Raw genomic sequence first — 17,188 nt, forward strand, 5'->3', positions numbered from 1 at the left:
ACCCTCAGGGAGTCGATCGTAAATTACACACGCGTAGCGCTGGACCATTCAAAACTATAAAATGAAACGGTCTCAATGTGTATGTGGTAGATCTTCCACCTTTCATGAGAATTAGTTCTACATTCAATGTGGAAGATCTAGTTGCATTTCAGGGGACCACTGATGCATTGTCCAGCCTATCACCTAACCATCCTGATTCTCCAGACGTTTCCCTTGATCCATGGCCCCCTCCCAACCCATCTTCTCAGCTTCTACGTCCCATACCTACCTCTCTCGACCCATCTTCACAGTCTCTACGTTCCATACCTACCCTTTCCGACCCATTTTCCTAGCCTCTACCTCCCATACCTACCCTTCTCATACCCAGAGAGGAAATAAATGATATTTTGAACCGTCAGATAATATCCACGTCGGACGGCGTGTTTCAGAAGTTTTTGGTTAAGTGGAAGTCACGTCCGGCTTCAGACAGTACGTGGTTCGCTGAGGATGAGCTTCAAAGATTTGATCCTTACATCTCGGAGCGGTTCAGGAGTTTTGTTTTGCCAGTGGCGAAACCTTCACAGCTGGGGAGAAATGATGGGGAAATCTCGCTCACATGCACGCCCCCTCTCCACCACGCACGTACGCAAGGAGAAGGAGGGCCCCACCATTGATCTGGATTGATGACACGTCCAGGGAGGGCCTCCTAGTTAGAAGACGGAGTTTTGGTTTGTTAGAGTGGGCCCGATAGTCAAGTAAAGCCCATCATGGGATCTCATGATCGTGGCCCACTAGTCGGATTAATTTCATATTTTAGGTTTTGCTTATTAATGTTATTTAGAATATCATGGACGATTTAGATTTCCTTAATTAGTTTTTATTTTTGTTTACTTCATCGCCAAATAATAGGTTGCGCACATGGCGTGAGTTTTGGGGTACAGGGTTTTCATATATTGTAGGTTTTTTTTTTTTTTCTCATTGAAGCTTAATAAAAATTCTGTGTTTTCCTACTCCTCTGAGTTCTCAAGTTGTGAAAATCCAATTGGGTGCGAAGCCCTCCCTTCATTGAAGGGCTAACTACCGTGGTGCGAAGCCACATTGATTCCAATTCGCCCCCATCCTCTACCATATCTATATCTCATCTCCTACCACCATCCGCACTTCAAATCTGTCCTTTATTGCAACAGTTTTCCTCTTTAGCAGAATTCCAGATTCTGGCCCTGCAGGAGGGCTGAAACTTTAGCGGAGCACCATGCACAGACTGCGTATCCGATCGACACGAAACTTAGGAGTTTTGAAGCCCTCCTTTGGCCGACCAGAGCAAAGGAGGCGCTTTCCGCGTTCGGCGCCCCCTCGCACGTGTGGCCAGACTCTTGCGCACGTGCGATAGTCCTGGCCCGCTGTCTGCGCGCAGGGACTATCTCTATGTTCAAATTTTTGTCTATTTTATCTCTCTCATGCCTATTTTCCATAACCCTAACCCTAGATTGCATTATTTTCAATTTGTTTGCCCCTTTTCTAATCCTAGGGTTCTTTGAATTGAAACTGGTGAATCTCTTGGATTAGGGATTGATTACTGTGCATGTGTGGATGAGTTTTACTTCCCTTTGAGTATCGTTTGACTTATAATTTCTATTGATCCAGCCCTAACATGTGTAGGCCGGGACCTGCACGGATTCCCCTTGCTTGAATGTTTGAACTTTTGTGTGGGATGTGGAAATTTTATGTGAATGTTTCTGAATTAGTTTGATCTAAAGCCTGAGATCTTGCATATCATAGTTAATTTTCATATCCTACATCACAAAACTTTGGTGGGCCACACCATGTAAAATCATTACTAAAACCTCTGAAATCATGAGGTGTGGCCCACCTGAGTTATTGAGTGGCCTTATTCTTTGGGGTTTCATTCCTGTTGGATGCATCTTCTGAATGAATTAGATAACATACCAAACATGGTGGGCCCCACATACAATCTGGAAGTTTTTAATGGTGGGCATCCTCATCCCAACTATTCTCTTTGGTGTAGCCCACTTGAGTTTTTGATTGAACTGATTTTTGGATACCACAAACAACATTAGAGGCTAACATGATGGAAGGTTTGGATTTTTGGTCCCAGCTTACCTACCGAAGAAAAAAAAAAGTAGATAAAAAGTCTGGATCAGGCACTTGTGTGCGATTTGTGTAGGATTAGAGTCATTGATAGCAAGTAGAAAAGAAGCGTTTCTAACTCTATAGATGATTTCTCGATCAGGCATTTCTGTGCCATTTGTGTAGGATTAGAGTCATTGATAGAAAGTAGAAAAGAAGCATTTCTAACTCTATAGATGATTTCTTGGTGTTTTGATGGCCTTGTTGTTTTGACCTCTTTGGACAGACTCGTTTGACCATATGTCAAGGACGGGATGGGACAGAGAGTTCAAATGGCGATGTGTTAATCTTCCCGGATATGATCAGATATAGGTCAATTACAAGTTTTTCAGTCTCCTTTTCTTTTTATTATTTATTTATTTTTTTTAAATTTCTTCTTCTTGTTTTTCTTATCCCAATTGTGGCAGAAGATTGTGAGGAGCTGATTTTTAAGTTGGTGCAGGGGTTTGACACATTTTGATGCGGATAATTTTGTCGAGGATGTGCTTGTGAAAGGCAAGGAGTGGAACTCTGGGAAGGCCGAAGCATTGACGGGTTCACATGTATTCGTGTGCTCTCATGGTAGTAGAGATCGTAGATGTGGTGTTTGCGGCCCAGCCCTTATTAAGAAGTTGGAAGAAGATATTGAGTTGCAAGGGTTGAAGGATCAGGTGTTTGTCAGCCCTTGCTCTCACATTGGAGGGCACAAATATGCTGGGAATCTGATAATTTTCAGTTTGAATGTTCATGGAGAAGTTACAGGTCATTGGTAAGATAAGGGCCTATGTTTGATTTCAGTTTTTTCTTCGGACTCGTTTCTTTTGTGCTTGGGAAGCATAATTAATTTGTGACTTGTTATGTTGGTCATTATCATGTTTCTGCATTGTGTTTTTTCAGGTATGGCTATGTAACTCCTGATGACATACCTATTTTGCTTGACCAGCACATCAGTAAAGGAAAGATCGTACATCGGCTTTGGAGGTTTGGTTCCTTTGCACTTCTTCCTCAGGTTTTCTTACTCTGGTTAAAGGTTTCCATTTTCTTTTCCCTTTTCCATTTTTTTTTTTTTTTTGAAAGATTCCCTTTACAAAATTTAGTCTATAAATACAAAGAATGCTCATAGAGCAAATAAAAATAGAAAGAGAGATGTGCTAGAGTTTTATGTGGCACTATTTCTCAAAGAATAAGAAGAAGAAGAAAGTTTTATGTTGATTGTAGATAGATCCTGAAAATAAGGGAACCAATGGCAGTATGTGATGGAGCTTCTAGAAAATGCCAGAGTTTTCACAAAGATAACATGGCTGTTGACACCACTTGTACCTTACAAGATTCTTTATTATTATTATTTTTAAATGATAACTTAAAATAGCCATAGACACAGCTGCATCAATTTCTTCTTTGTACATAAATAGAATTTATTGTGAGTTGTGGAACACAGCATAACTTGGGACATTAATATGCAAAGGCTCAATGTCTCGGTAGGCTATTTGAGAGGGCAGCAGTTCATGCCTCGTTGAATGTTTTTGATGTAGGTTCATCAGAGGTTTTCATGTCAGATCTTTTTTTCCCCCCTTTCAGTATGGTAATTGATAATTATTAAAGCTGAACAGAAAGAGAACCGGGAGCATATGGAGAAGCTGCTCACCCAATTTGCAGATGACAAACTTGCGCTTTGTAAATTGAAAGAAAAATTCTCTCTGATACATGTTAAGACACAACAAGATTACAATTAATGGGTGCTGCTTATGTCTAAGGGATGCTGAATCTGTAAACCATCTTCCTGTTCATTGTAATTATTCATGTTCAGTGTGTAACTGTGTGTCTAGGTTTTAAGGCAGTTCGAATTATCATATTCATGCCCTTTAACCTGCAGGAGTTGCTTGACTCTTGGAAGGAATGGAACAGCTGCACTGTTGAGGGTCCAGTTGCATCTGTTTTTTGTCGTTCTGATGTTATTACTAGAGTCAAACTCTGTTTGAGGGTTTATCCCCTCCTGTATTTGGGGATCTCTCCCTTCCTTGATCGGCAACTTCTTTTTGCACTTCCTTTTTTGGCCTTCCAGTCCTTCACATTAAAATCTTATCTTTACCGATAAAAAAAGAAGAGGAAAAAACATGTTAAGATTCTTGAAGGCAGTGTTGGGTTTTTGGGCATATTTCAGTAGAAGTATCATGGTCAGAACTGCGTTGGAGTATTGGAAGGTTGAATTTTTTTATTTTAATTTTAAATTTATTTATTTATTATTATTATTATTTTTTTTTTGTGGGATCCTATTGTTGGGAGTTACATCTCCTTGTGGGATCCTATTGTTGAAATATTTTTAAAATGATAGTGCCTCGGAATGAAAATTATCTTGCCTGGAGAACGAATTACTCTTGGAACCTTCTCTTCTCTAACCTTCCAGTATTTTATCCTTCTCCCTGCAAGATGTTGACACCCTGGCTAAGATTTACAGAAGCTTTGAAGAGGCATCTTATGGAGAAGGTGTGGTGAGTTGCATGAGCACAACTTGATAGAGTGAAGAAAGTTACAACTGGAGCCCCGGTGTGAAAATGCCCCTGCATTAATCACCCCCGGTGAGGAGTCTCGAACACGAGACCTCCCGCTCTGATACTAATTTGAGGCAGGACAATTAACCACTTGCTCTAAAAGCTCGAACTGTTAGAGTATGACAAATTAATCCCTTTATCTCATAGCCTAGGCCCCACATCGCATGGGTTAGGACCTCGGCCGAACCTCCTTTGTGGGCCCCAAATCACATGGGCCGCCCACCCCGAGTGTGTCCCCGCATTCCATGGGCTACCCCACTCGAGCATGGTGTGAAATGCGCATTAATCACCCTTGACGAGGAGTCTCGAACACGACATCTCCCTTGTGGGCCCCAAATCACATGGGTCACCCACCCCGAGTGTGTCCCCGCATCCCACAGGCTACCCCACTTGAGCCCGGTGTGAAAATGCCCCAGTATTAGTTGAGGATAGAATTCGAGCCTCTAAACATGTGGTGATAGAGATTTTAAGAGCAGCTAGGAGCCCTATGAAGAAAGGTTATTTGCAGCAGGAGCTTAAATAGGGGATGTGGAATAGGGTATAGATATGGTTCTAGAAGAACATGTGGATTGGCTAAGATTCATTGGCAAAGAAATATCCTATGTTTTCTTGGTTGGTTAAAATTTTGGGTCCTTAAGGTCTGTTATGAATTGTTGGAATATTGTTCTGAACCTCGTCTTTAGAAGAAACCTAAAGAAGCAGGAAGCTATGGATTTTGCAGATCTTTTGGGTTTTGTAGGGCAAGATTTATACTTGGTAAGAGTGGAGGACACTCGAAAAGTGCGGAAGCAGACATTAGACCTAGTGGAGCTTTCTCATTGAATTCTTTCTTTGAGATCTTCACTAAGGAAGCAGGGATACCTCCTTGTGCTTCGATTTGGGGCTTGAGGGCACTTCAACAGTGGAAGTCCCCTAGTTTTTTATTTTATTTTAAGGTAAGCAAGAAATGTTATTATAAACCAAGAGGGGCCTAGGCCAATTACACTGTGCAAGGCTGGAGCCAAAGGAAGAACAACACTGAAAGGCAGAAAAACAAAGCATCAACCAGCCCAAGGTGAAAATGTAGAAGGCCCAACAAACCCAACAGACCACAAGGTCAAGTGATATCAAAGTCTCTTTGCTCCCTGGGGGTAAGGGTGGCATGGTTTGGATGATTATCATGATTTAGCAGAGTTATGGGCCTCATATTTGACAGCGAGTTGGCGACTAGAGATATGGTTGAGAAACAAAGTGTATGGCTGTAATGCGAGCTTTCCATAGCACAGCAGCCGGTTCTTTATGGCATTGAATGCTTTATCCATGTTTGATCTGATTTAGATCGAAGCATTCTCAACCCGAAAGCAGCAAATTTGAAGGGTTAGATCCTTTTCAGGAAAAAAGAAATACAGACCTTTCCTTTTTTTTTTTGGAAGGGTTAGAAGAAAGCCATGAATTGAAATATTTTCAGCAGATGCAAGGTGCGTACTGTAGCATAACAGGGATAACTTCTTTCACTACAAATGATTAAACAGCCCCCGCCCATCAGATTGCTGGACTATGGCAACCTTAGCACAATAATTCGGAATGTGACCATCTCTCCATTGACCAAACATAACACATCTCTTGAACATTGTGATCTCCTGAGCCATTTTTCCCATTTCTCATATTATAATTGTGAAGACTCTAATCCACATTAAAAGAGACACCCGAAGAGGAGCCTGAGAAATTTCTAGCAAATAGGAGTTTTTGCTGAATTGAATTAAGAATGAGAGTGAGTAGAGAGTTCTTCGAACAGGATTTACGGCTGAAAATCCTGTAGTTCTGCTCAGTCGATAGGTTGTAGATGGTTGCAGCACTCTAGTCCAGATCCACTTAGAATATTCACAGTTGAAAAATAGATGGTTACTTGGATTTTAATTTATATTGAACTGATAGCCAGGCGATGAAAGCATTCTTTGGGATCCTGATTTGGAACCGTACATGCTTTGTCCAGGCTTTTGACTGACCCATTAGGAGGAGATCCACATAAGTGCAGATGGTTGAGAAAGATCCAGAGATACTGTTTTGCCAATTAATCCAACCATCAGTCTGAACAGGAGAAAGAGGAATTCTTATAATTTCTTCCAAGCACTCATAAGATCATTTGATGTGGTAGTAGGAAGGTTCCGACTATTTGCATCAATGAAATCAGCAATTGTGACGTTTGTACCAAGCAATGTTTTAAATATCAATGATATCGGCCGAAATATCCCATGATATCTTGTATCCCACCTGTGTGATACGAAACGCACAGGTAGTGCAGATATATCCCACATGTTTGATCTGGTGACCCTTTTCAATTTTTGATCCTTATTTTTTTTCTTTTGTGTTGAAATTATGTTAAATCAGCATCAAATGGTTATAAATCCACTGGCTCTTCATGTTTTACATGAAAAATCATGGAGTTGGAGCTTTGATTTTGAAATCCAATTTTCATGTTCTCCATTTTTTTTCTCGAAAATTTCCTTCAACCAACTGTCAATAGAGACTAATTTCGAAGTATTTAGGAGTATTTGATGAAATGATCATCATATACATTTTAATTTTGAAATTTGAGCACAAGTGGTCCAATTTGGGAAAAATTGGGGAAAATTTAAAATTTCTCCAATTTCTCCCAAATTGCTTGCAATTTTGCACTCCAAACATGAAATCAAGCATGTATGAGGGCTGATTTACTGATTTGTTAAGTTCTTGTCAATTTTCGGAAAATAAAAATAATTTTTAATTAAAAATTAATAAAATATTGTTATTATTTTTTTCGAAATTTCCCTTCAACCACCTGTCAATTGAGACTAACTGTGAAATATTTAGGAGTGTTTGATGAAATGTTCATCACATACACTCTAAATGTTATGCATTCAATTTGAATATAGTTGCATTACTTAAGTCAGACAATGCATAACTTAGGACCTTATACAAAGGAAACCTATTTATGTGCACTTCTTTTTTGAGATGTCATGATTTAAAAGTGTGTATTAAGGTCTTTTTTTAACAATCCCATAAGTTTCATTGAAAAATTCAACTGTTTTCCCAATGTTTTCCTATGTTTCCCAAAAAGTGCAATAAATTACCTGATATAAACGATATATCCTGTGTGATAACTGATATGTATCGATATCCCAAGGATGCGATATCGATATTTCGAACACTGGTACCAAGGCTGAGATCATAAGCTGGACAATCTTCAAATCTATTATAGATGCTACCATAGGGACCAAGTGATGTACCAGAAAGAGGAGTTTTGACCATCACCAATCAGGTATGTGATGAATGGCTTGATGCGATATTTCATCTTAAGAATGTGCTTCCAGAAAGAATGTGCTCCCTTTTTTCAATCTCGTTTCTTTTCTTTTGCTTTCACCTCTCTTTTTTCTTTTGCTCCCCTCTCCTTTCCTCTCCTTGGATTATGTGGAAACAGGGGGAAAGAGATTGCTTTCTGGTTAAAGCTTCCAGGCATTAAAATGGCAGGAGACAGTGATCGGCTGATCGCTACTGCAAAACCCTGAGTAGTGACTCTGCTTGCATTGAATGTCTTTTCCATGGGCTGAAACAAAATCACACCCATCTCCTCCTGCCAGGAATGCTGAAGGAGCTCATGAATGCAGCCAAGAAGAGTTTGAAATCCTCTGCGAAGCTAGTGAAGAACCTGATCTAGAATCCGTTGAATCCTCGTCTCAGCAAGATGTCATCAAATTCATAGCTAACCTCTTAAAATCCGGTAAGGGGTCTCATGTGCCAGCAGATATCTCACTGGAACTTGTAAAGCAAACCAGACTAGCAATCCACCAAGAAAAGTATTTGAAAACTGCTGAAAACGGAGTAGAAAAGGTTCCTATTCCTTTTGCGGTTGATTCTAGAAGTGCCACTATCTAAAACGGTGCCCAAGTTCCACCATAGTGCTGTCCCCTGCAATTTAGAGCGAGTGCCACATGGAGCCTCCGACGCAACGGAGCAAGGCTGCACAAACCTACTCCCTCTAAATTATCCTGAACCTACGTGACTTCTCTCTAGTCGTTCTACGATAATTGAGGGGAAGGCATTTTAAGATTAAAATGTTAGGAAGAACCAAATAATAAACTGAATTCCTAAATGTGAATTGCTAGGCAAAGAGGAATGAGTTAGGAGCACATCGTGAACACGAACTCATCCACTTTGAAAGATGGAATTTTAATTAGGAAAAGGACGATCTGAGAAATTAATAGAGCACAAAAGTTTTCTTCAAGCTTTACCTTATTCTAATCGTCTAGAGGGCGATCGCGGAGCCACTGAATGAAGTCCTCCGTTTCCTTCGGAGGTGCTAACCCGCAGCGAGGCAAAGATGACCAAGTGACATATGGAATATGGCGACGACAACAGCATGTCATAGAAGGAGATAACAGGTGGAGCCAACGACACACTTACGACTAACGTATCTACAAGACTACAACTACATCCTCGAGCGGCAGTCAAACGGGGGCGTGAATGCGAGATGTCAGCTGAATGATCGGCCAGACAGAGGCCAGGGCTGCTTCCTTCCCACCGTGTCCTTGTGTGTCGGAGATACAAAGTGAGTGCACCGGAAAAGAACAAGGATCAATCTATTCTATGGCGAAGCATCCGAAGCATAACCGCACACTCACACAACCCATCCTTGGACGACCTTTTCAGTCAACATTTCCTCGAAAGCCTCCCAAGTTCAAGGCTTACTGATATTTGTTCACCATTGCCAATGGCAATGAGTTGCAGGGTTGGGCACGAGGGCAATACTGTAAATCCAGGAACTTCTGAGATCCCTCATGATGAAGACTGCAGCAGGAGGCTGAGAGTAGATGTTGAGCCATGCAGTCGACCCACACATCAAGCTGTCCAAAATGATAGACGTCCTATACTTCCAGCTTCTCAGAATGACAGGAAAGCTGCTGTCCAGCCTCATGTGATGTTGAGTCAGCCTTTTCTACCAGTTCGTATGAGTTTCAAATCCAAAAATTTCCCGCTCTCCCTATGAATGGACAGAGAACCTTGAAAGGTGTTATCTCTCAACCCAGTCAAACTGCTGCTTCTCCTTCTCTGCCTCGACCAAGCTGAACCATGCCAAAGCAGTCACTGCTGATGCTTGTAATGCAGAGGCCCCTCCCAACGTGAATGAAGTAGCTTAATCCGCAAACCATCAGCTTCAAACTGTGAGCTGGAAACACACTCTAGTAGGCTATTCCTGATGAAGACTTCGATGAAGGTAAATCTACCTAGAAACATACTCTAGTAGCCTATTTTATTGGCAAAAGACCCCTTTTTGGGGAGTAAGAATTCCCTGGAAAAGTCCTGGCAAATCAAAGGTTCTGTGGAGTTCTCACTCCCTCGAAGAAACGTACTCTCCCTTTAAATTCTTAAATGATGATGATCTCCAGTGGGTTCTTTGATGAGGGGCTGTGGTTCATCACAGTCTTAAAGAGGTGGGATGCTGAAATGAAGTTAGAGTAAGAGCATAGATCCATGCCAATTTCAAATCCCCATGCGTAACTTAGCCCTCAGAACTGAGACGTGCCTAAGCAGAATCGCCAGCCGAATAGGGGAGCCTCTCTGCATGAACAAAGCTGTGCAAAATACTTGACCAGACTGTGCTTGTGTATGCGTAGAAATCCCGCCTGATTCCAACCTTGTCGACTCCATGAAAAGTCATCTTGGTAGAAAAGATAATGGTTCAGAAAGTTGAATGTCCCTGGAAGTTGCCCACTTGCCTGATATGCAATACCTTTTCAAATGGTGAAAAAAAAAAAAAAACTGCCCTCAGATTCCCCTATTATTTGCTTCATGTGCAACAGGCATGATTCTAAATATTGCTGACATGTATCTAATCGTCCAGTATATATCGTGCATTGATGGTTGTGGTATGACATTTGTTGGTGAATCAAAGATTAAAAAATATGGACCAAATTTGCCAATGTGTGAATTCACATGGTTGTTACACACAATAAGGACATCAATGCACACTGATATGGAAATCGAATGCTGTTTTTCTATTTCTATTTCTTTGTAATTTTCTTGTTGAGGAGGGGATTACTTTGGGGATTTGTCTATTTCCTATTATATTCGAGCAAGAAAAATATGAAAAAGACTATTTGTTGAATTGAAGTTGAAGATCAATTTGGGGAAAATCGTAGTGCAAGGCAGAACATGATGCTTTTTCGTTTTTTATTTAATCAGTAAATAATGCTTTATTAAAAGAAGAAAGCATCATGGCCATTACATAGCTAAGGCGTTACAAGGAACTAATCAACAAGAAGAGCTGTCCTTGATACTAGCACTAGAGAAGACTCCCGAAACCTTCCCCCAGGAACTAACAAGACCATGTAATGGGGCACTAGAGTTATTTCACTAAAATAGCCCATGAGCTAGCAAGTCATGCATGTTTTGTTTGAGATATGCTCAGGTAACAATGATTTGGATAAATTGAAGTCTGTATTGTTCCAATTTGTATTTTCCCCCCTTTTTCTTTCATCTGCGTATTTATTATCATCTTTCAAAAAAAAAAAAAAAACAAAAAAAAGAAAAAAAAGTAAAGTCAAGAAAGAAGGAAAAGGTAGGCACTTATTAGGATTTTTAGGAATTTTTTTTTCTCATGTTTTCAGCATTTTTCTTTTCGGTTCTTTTGCTATATTTTGATTTTGAATTTTTTTTTTTCCCATGTTTGATGCTTAAATCTATGGAGTTATGCTTATTAGATCAACAATATCACTCACCTATCTATTCTTGCCCATGGATCCTAGTATCAATCATCCATTGAACTATAGTCTAGACTTTAACACTTGTCATCTTATAGAGTTGTAAGATCATATTTCATGTGTTTCACTTTCACAAAAAATAAAAGGTGGTTTTGCATTTTTTTTTTTTTTTTGAAGAGTAAGATGGTTTTACATTAGCTGATTTACAAACTCTGGATACAAGCAAATTTTAAAACTAAAATTATGGTTCTTGTTGATGCTGTTTTCTGATTTACAAACTCTGGATACAAGAAAAGGAGTTGAAACTCATAGATCGCCAGATAGCTGCATTAATCATATAACATGGATTGATAAATGCATAAAACTATCATGAAAACAGGAAATAAATATCAAATAGGCATTTCAATTTTTTCTTTTATATATATATATATATATATATATATGTGCGTGTTTTTTTATTTATTTTATTTTATTTTTATTTTTTATTTATTTATAAACCTAGAAATGTATGATCTATGGATGAGGAACATGGGAAAGAAGATGAGAGAGATGAAGAAGAGAGCAAGTTGGAAACGTGAGAATGAGAGAGCTTGAGAAAACCCTAATTTAAAACTTTCTTTTATAATACTTATTAACGTGTACAATCCATGTCTAGGCTTTGGGCCTTAGAAATGGGCTACGCGCACTTATTCAACTGTCTTCACAAGACTTATTCAACTAGGTTTACTTACTGATTCAACTACGTACATATCATGTTTTTCGACACTCCCCCTCAAGCTGGTGCATATATATTGAGCATGCACAGCTAGACACTGATAAATGATCCATGGGAATGTGGTAGAGGCTTGGTGAATATGTCGGTTAATTGGGCCTTGGGTGGAACATATCGAATGAGAACTTCTTTGGAAGCCATCTTTTCTCTAATGAGTAATGAAGTGGCAATCCATTTCTATGTGCTTTGTTTGTTCATGGATACTGGATTATTGCCAAGCTGCCTGATTATCACAATATAGAATCATTGGTTCTCCATTGAAGAGTTGAAGTTCCTGTAGAAGTGATCGTATCCACAATAGTTCACAAATGGTATGACCCATGGCCATATATTCGGCTTCAACACTTGATCTGGCAACAACTGTCTGTTTCTTTTTTCCCTCTAGGTCACCAATTTTACTCTAATGAAGATACAATATCTAGAGGTAGGCTTCCTATCTGAAATGGAGCCTGCTCAGCTTGCATCCGTGTAGTATTCAACTTTGAGATGCCCATGAGATATGTAGAGTAGTCCTTGTCTAGTGCATTTTTTAAGCTATCAAAGGATACATATGACTGCTTCCTAGTTCAGGGCTGATGCATGAACCTGCTCACCACTCTTACTGCGAGTGAGATGTCTGGCCGATAAGTTTCCCAACTAATATTTTGTATCTCTCTGGTTCTTTAAATAGATCTCCTTGGTCGTCAGAAAGCCTATTGTTCGGATCCATTAGAGTGTCACATGGTTTACACCCCAAGAGACTAGTTTCTTAATAGGTCTGGCATATACTTTCTCTAGGATAGGTTTATCCCTACAGCTGACCGGGCTACTTCAATCCCTAAGAAATGCCTTAGGGAGCCAAGATCTTTTGTTTGGAATTGTGTTTTTTTTTTTTTATTTGATTTTTTATTTGATGTATTACTTGACTCTAGTTATAACATCTTTGTCACTTCCTGTGATGATTATATTGTCTATGTAGACAACCAATGCTACCATTCCTTTGGTCGTTTGTTTCACGAACACAAAATGGTCCACATGACATCCGTGAAATCCAAATTTGACCAAAACTTAGCTAAACTTCTCAAACAATGCCCTTGGAGATTGCTTCAGCCCGTAGATGGCCATTTAGAGTTTGCGAACTTTTCTGTTCACCCCCTGAGTAACAAACCTAGGGGATTGCTCCATATACACTTCCTCAGTGAGTTCATTATTCAGAAAGGCATTCTTGATGTCCGCTTGATAAAGAGGACATGACCGGTTTGTTGTAATAGAAAGCAGTTTCTTCATAGTCCAAGCCATGTGTCTGAGTATATCCCTTCACCACTAATCAAGCTTTTAGACATTCAATCTAGCCATCAGGCTGGTATTTGATGTGGAAAACCCATTGACAACTGATTGGACGTTTGCCTTGAGGTAAAGTGACTAGTTGCCAAGTACCAGTCTGGTAAATAACGGCAATTTCTTCTTCCATTGCTCTTCGTGACCCATTGTGAGCTAATGCCTCATGATGAGATGTATCAATGACCACCTGAGACAGGAACATGGAAAATGTGCGGGCAGATGGAAGCAGGCGATGGTATGAAACAAAGTTAGAGATTGGGTGAATGGTACAAGAGTGAATACCTTTACAAAGAGCAATTAGGATGACTAGTTTAGAAGTTGGAGGTGGTGAAGTAGGAGCTGTAGGAGTTTCTATAGAGAATGCTAGTGTATTTTATTTATTGTGTGTCCTTTTAGTGTAAGTGCATGTGCACACTTCCCTATTCCCCTGTAGTGTACTATATGCTTTTTCATAATAAAATATTATGTGTTAGGGCATGCAAGCCTAACTCATCATCTCTCCCAAACTCTCCTCCTCCTTCTCTCTCAATATTCTCATCTCTTCTTCACATTATCCTCATCAAATCTTTTTCTACTTGGTATCAGAGCAAGTTCCAGGCATTCCGCATCCAACAGGTTGAGAGGCGACACGTCACCGCGACACGTCACCTTGCTGATGTCAGTGTTGTATGGGCACATGGGCTCTGTTTGAGCTAAAAGTTTAGGGGTTTGATAGATCTTGATTTTAGAAGATTTGTCATGATTTTTTCAGAATTTATTGGACCTCATTTCATGGTATTTTGGGCGAAATAGAGAAATTCGAAAATCGGTTCCAGATTCCGTTTTTCTTCGATCTACCTCAAATCTGTAAGCTTTTCTTCGGTTTCTTTGCTCAAGATGGACCGAAATCTTCTTCCCAGACTATCCATGGTGGATTTTTTACTTAAGATCAATGTTTGAGAGGTTTTTAACCTCAAAAGGGCGTGCGGCTGGGCCGTTTTTCACTCGGGCTTTTATTTACTGCGTTTCATGGTATTTTGGATGATTGATATTTGTTTGAGGTTTATCTCTTGTTATGTTGAAGGATTGAGTGAGATAGAGTTGTTTGAATCAATCTTTCTTGGCATAGGGGGTCTCTTGGCATAGGTTTATTTCTCTTGGACTCTATTATGGCTGACAAAGGGCCCTCATCTCTTGGCATAGGGTCTCTTGAATCTAACCCCTTGCAGATTACCTCCATTAAGTTGCATGGTGACAACTATCTTCAATGGGCACAATTTGTAAAAGTATTTTTAGGAGCCCGTGACAAGTTGTCGTATATTTTGGATGATCCCCCAAGCTCTACAGATGTTACTTACAAGTCTTGGACAATGGAGAATTATCAAGTTATTGCATGATTGTTGAATAGTATGGATTCCTCGATTAGCCACTCAGTGATGTTTTTATCCTCGACTAAAGGCATTTGGGATACACTTCATGATACGTTCTCGGAATCTCAAAATTTTTCACGGGTATTCCAACTTATTCAAGAAATTGGTCAGTTCCACCAAAACTCCAGATCCTTAAAAGATTACTATTCGACACTTCGGGGTATATGGGATGAGTTAGATATGTATCAACCTCTTCCTTCCAAATGAAAAGAGGATCATGAACATGCTCATAAGCAGCGAGATGATACTCGTATCATGTAGTTCCTAGCTGGGTTGAGTTCTGATTATCTTCATGATCGAGATCAGGTTGTTATGCAGGATCCTCTTCCCCCATTGACGACAGTCTATGCCATGTGTCAGCGTGTTACTGTCTCTACTCTTCCTTCTCATTCATTTGTGTCACCCAAGCATTCGGCACATCTTGCTGGTGAGCAGTCCTCTCTTGGTCTTCGAGTACCATCCTTGAGTTTAGGGCACATTTCTGGTTTTGGTGGTCGTGGTAGAGGCTGCGAGGGAGATCGCAGTCGTGGCGGCCGTAGTCTTCGTGGTCGTGGTGGACGTGGACGAGGATGTGATGGTTCCCACATTTGTTCACATTGCGGTGGAACTAATCACACTGTTAATTATTGCTGGCAGATACATATTGCTTCCACTGTTGCTTCTGAGACAGTCTTCCACCCCGACAACTGAGCACTTCAGGGGAGTCTCTTATTATTTCTCGGGCGGCATATGATGCCCTTATGCGGCTTCACATTCGGGATATTCCTGAGCCTTCTCACGCAGCTTCGGCCCAGTCAGGTACCGCCCTTCTTGCGTCATCCTCTCCTACCTCCTGGGTCATTGACTCTGGAGCTTCCTCCCATATGACTGGTAAGTTGCAATTCTTTTCTTCTTATTCTTCTTCTTCTCCCACTCAGTATGTCACAGTCGCAGATGGAACCCAATCTCCCATCTCTGGGATTGGTTCCATCCCTCTCTCTTCTTCCTTGTCTTTGTCCTCCGTATTGCATGTGCCTCGTTTTCCATTAAACTTATTGTCTGTTAGCTCTCTTACTAAATCACTCAATTGTTCCATCACCTTCTTTCCTTCTTATTGTTTGTTTCAGGACCTACAGACGAAGAGAGTGATTGGTGGGGGGCATGAGCGAGGAGGCGTTTATCTCCTCGATGATACACCTGTTGCCGCTTCTAGTACCCTTTTTCTAGATCAAGAGTCCATGACTCGGTGGCATTGCCGCTTAGGCCACCCATGCATTGCTAGATTGAGACTTTTATTTCCCTTCTTACCTGTCACTAAACCATTATGCTGTGATATTTGTGAATTGTCTAAACATCATCGTGCTACGTTTCCTCCTAGCTCTTCTGGGAGGAAATCTCAACCTTTTCTTCTAGTTCACTCGGATGTTTGGGGACCAGCTCCGGTTACCTCGACTTTTGGATTTAGATATTTTGTTACCTTTATTGATGATTATTCCCGCATGACTTGGATTTATCTTTTGAAATCTAAAAGTGAAGTGTTTGATTCGTTTAAAGTGTTTTATCATGAAGTGTGCACTCAATTTCATTGTTCCATCAAATCCCTCCATTCTGATAATGGGGGAGAATACATGTCTACTGCCTTTCTGTCCTTCTTGCAGGAACGTGTTATTTTATCTAGGACGTCATGTGCTCGCACTCCTCAACAAAATGGTATTGCAGAACGAAAGAATCGTCATCTTCTTGAAGTTGCTCGCACCCTTCTACTTGGTATGCATCTACCCAAACATTTTTGGGGTGATGCTCTTTTAACTGCTACTTTTCTTATTAATCGTATACCCTCACGTATTCTGTCTTATAAATCTTCATTTACTATTTTGTATCCTCATGATAATCCATTTCCTCTACCACCTAAAGTTTTTGGTTGTACATGCTTTGTTCAAATTTTGGATGGGAATAATGATAAACTTAGTCCCAGGGCGATTAAATGTGTCTTTATAGGGTATAATCGGAGTCAGAAAGGTTATAAATGCTTTGACCCATTGACTCGCAAGAAATATGTCTCTGCCGATGTCACCTTCTTTAAGGATCTTTCTTTTTTCTCCTCTCCAGGCCGATCCCTCTGTGATCCTCTTGCGCGTCAGGGGGAGTATAACTCTTATCCTCTTTCCACTAGTGATCGTGGGAAAACTTCTCTCCCCTCTATTCAGCATCCTGTTGGTGATATGGGTGAGCCTAAGCCTCTGCGGGTGTATCAGCGTCGAGATAAATCTTCACAAGCTCAGTCATCTACCCTTCCGCTTACTTTGGATGTTGGTTCAGGTGACTCTCCTAACTCGA

General features: G+C 40.4%; 1 protein-coding gene across 1 annotated transcript in view; it reads left to right on the forward strand.

Annotated features, from left to right (window-relative positions):
• LOC131246058 (uncharacterized) overlaps positions 1–17,188 on the forward strand; it is a 56,594-nt gene that overhangs the window by 5,074 nt on the left and 34,332 nt on the right. The window contains exons 2-4 of the mRNA XM_058245919.1: positions 2,354–2,439; positions 2,570–2,875; positions 3,004–3,087. Of these exons, the coding sequence (XP_058101902.1) occupies positions 2,354–2,439; positions 2,570–2,875; positions 3,004–3,087 (476 nt within the window). The remainder of the gene's footprint in view (positions 1–2,353; positions 2,440–2,569; positions 2,876–3,003; positions 3,088–17,188) is intronic.

Source organism: Magnolia sinica, chromosome 5 (genome assembly GCF_029962835.1).
Source record: "Magnolia sinica isolate HGM2019 chromosome 5, MsV1, whole genome shotgun sequence".
In the NCBI taxonomy this organism is placed as follows: domain Eukaryota; kingdom Viridiplantae; phylum Streptophyta; class Magnoliopsida; order Magnoliales; family Magnoliaceae; genus Magnolia; species Magnolia sinica.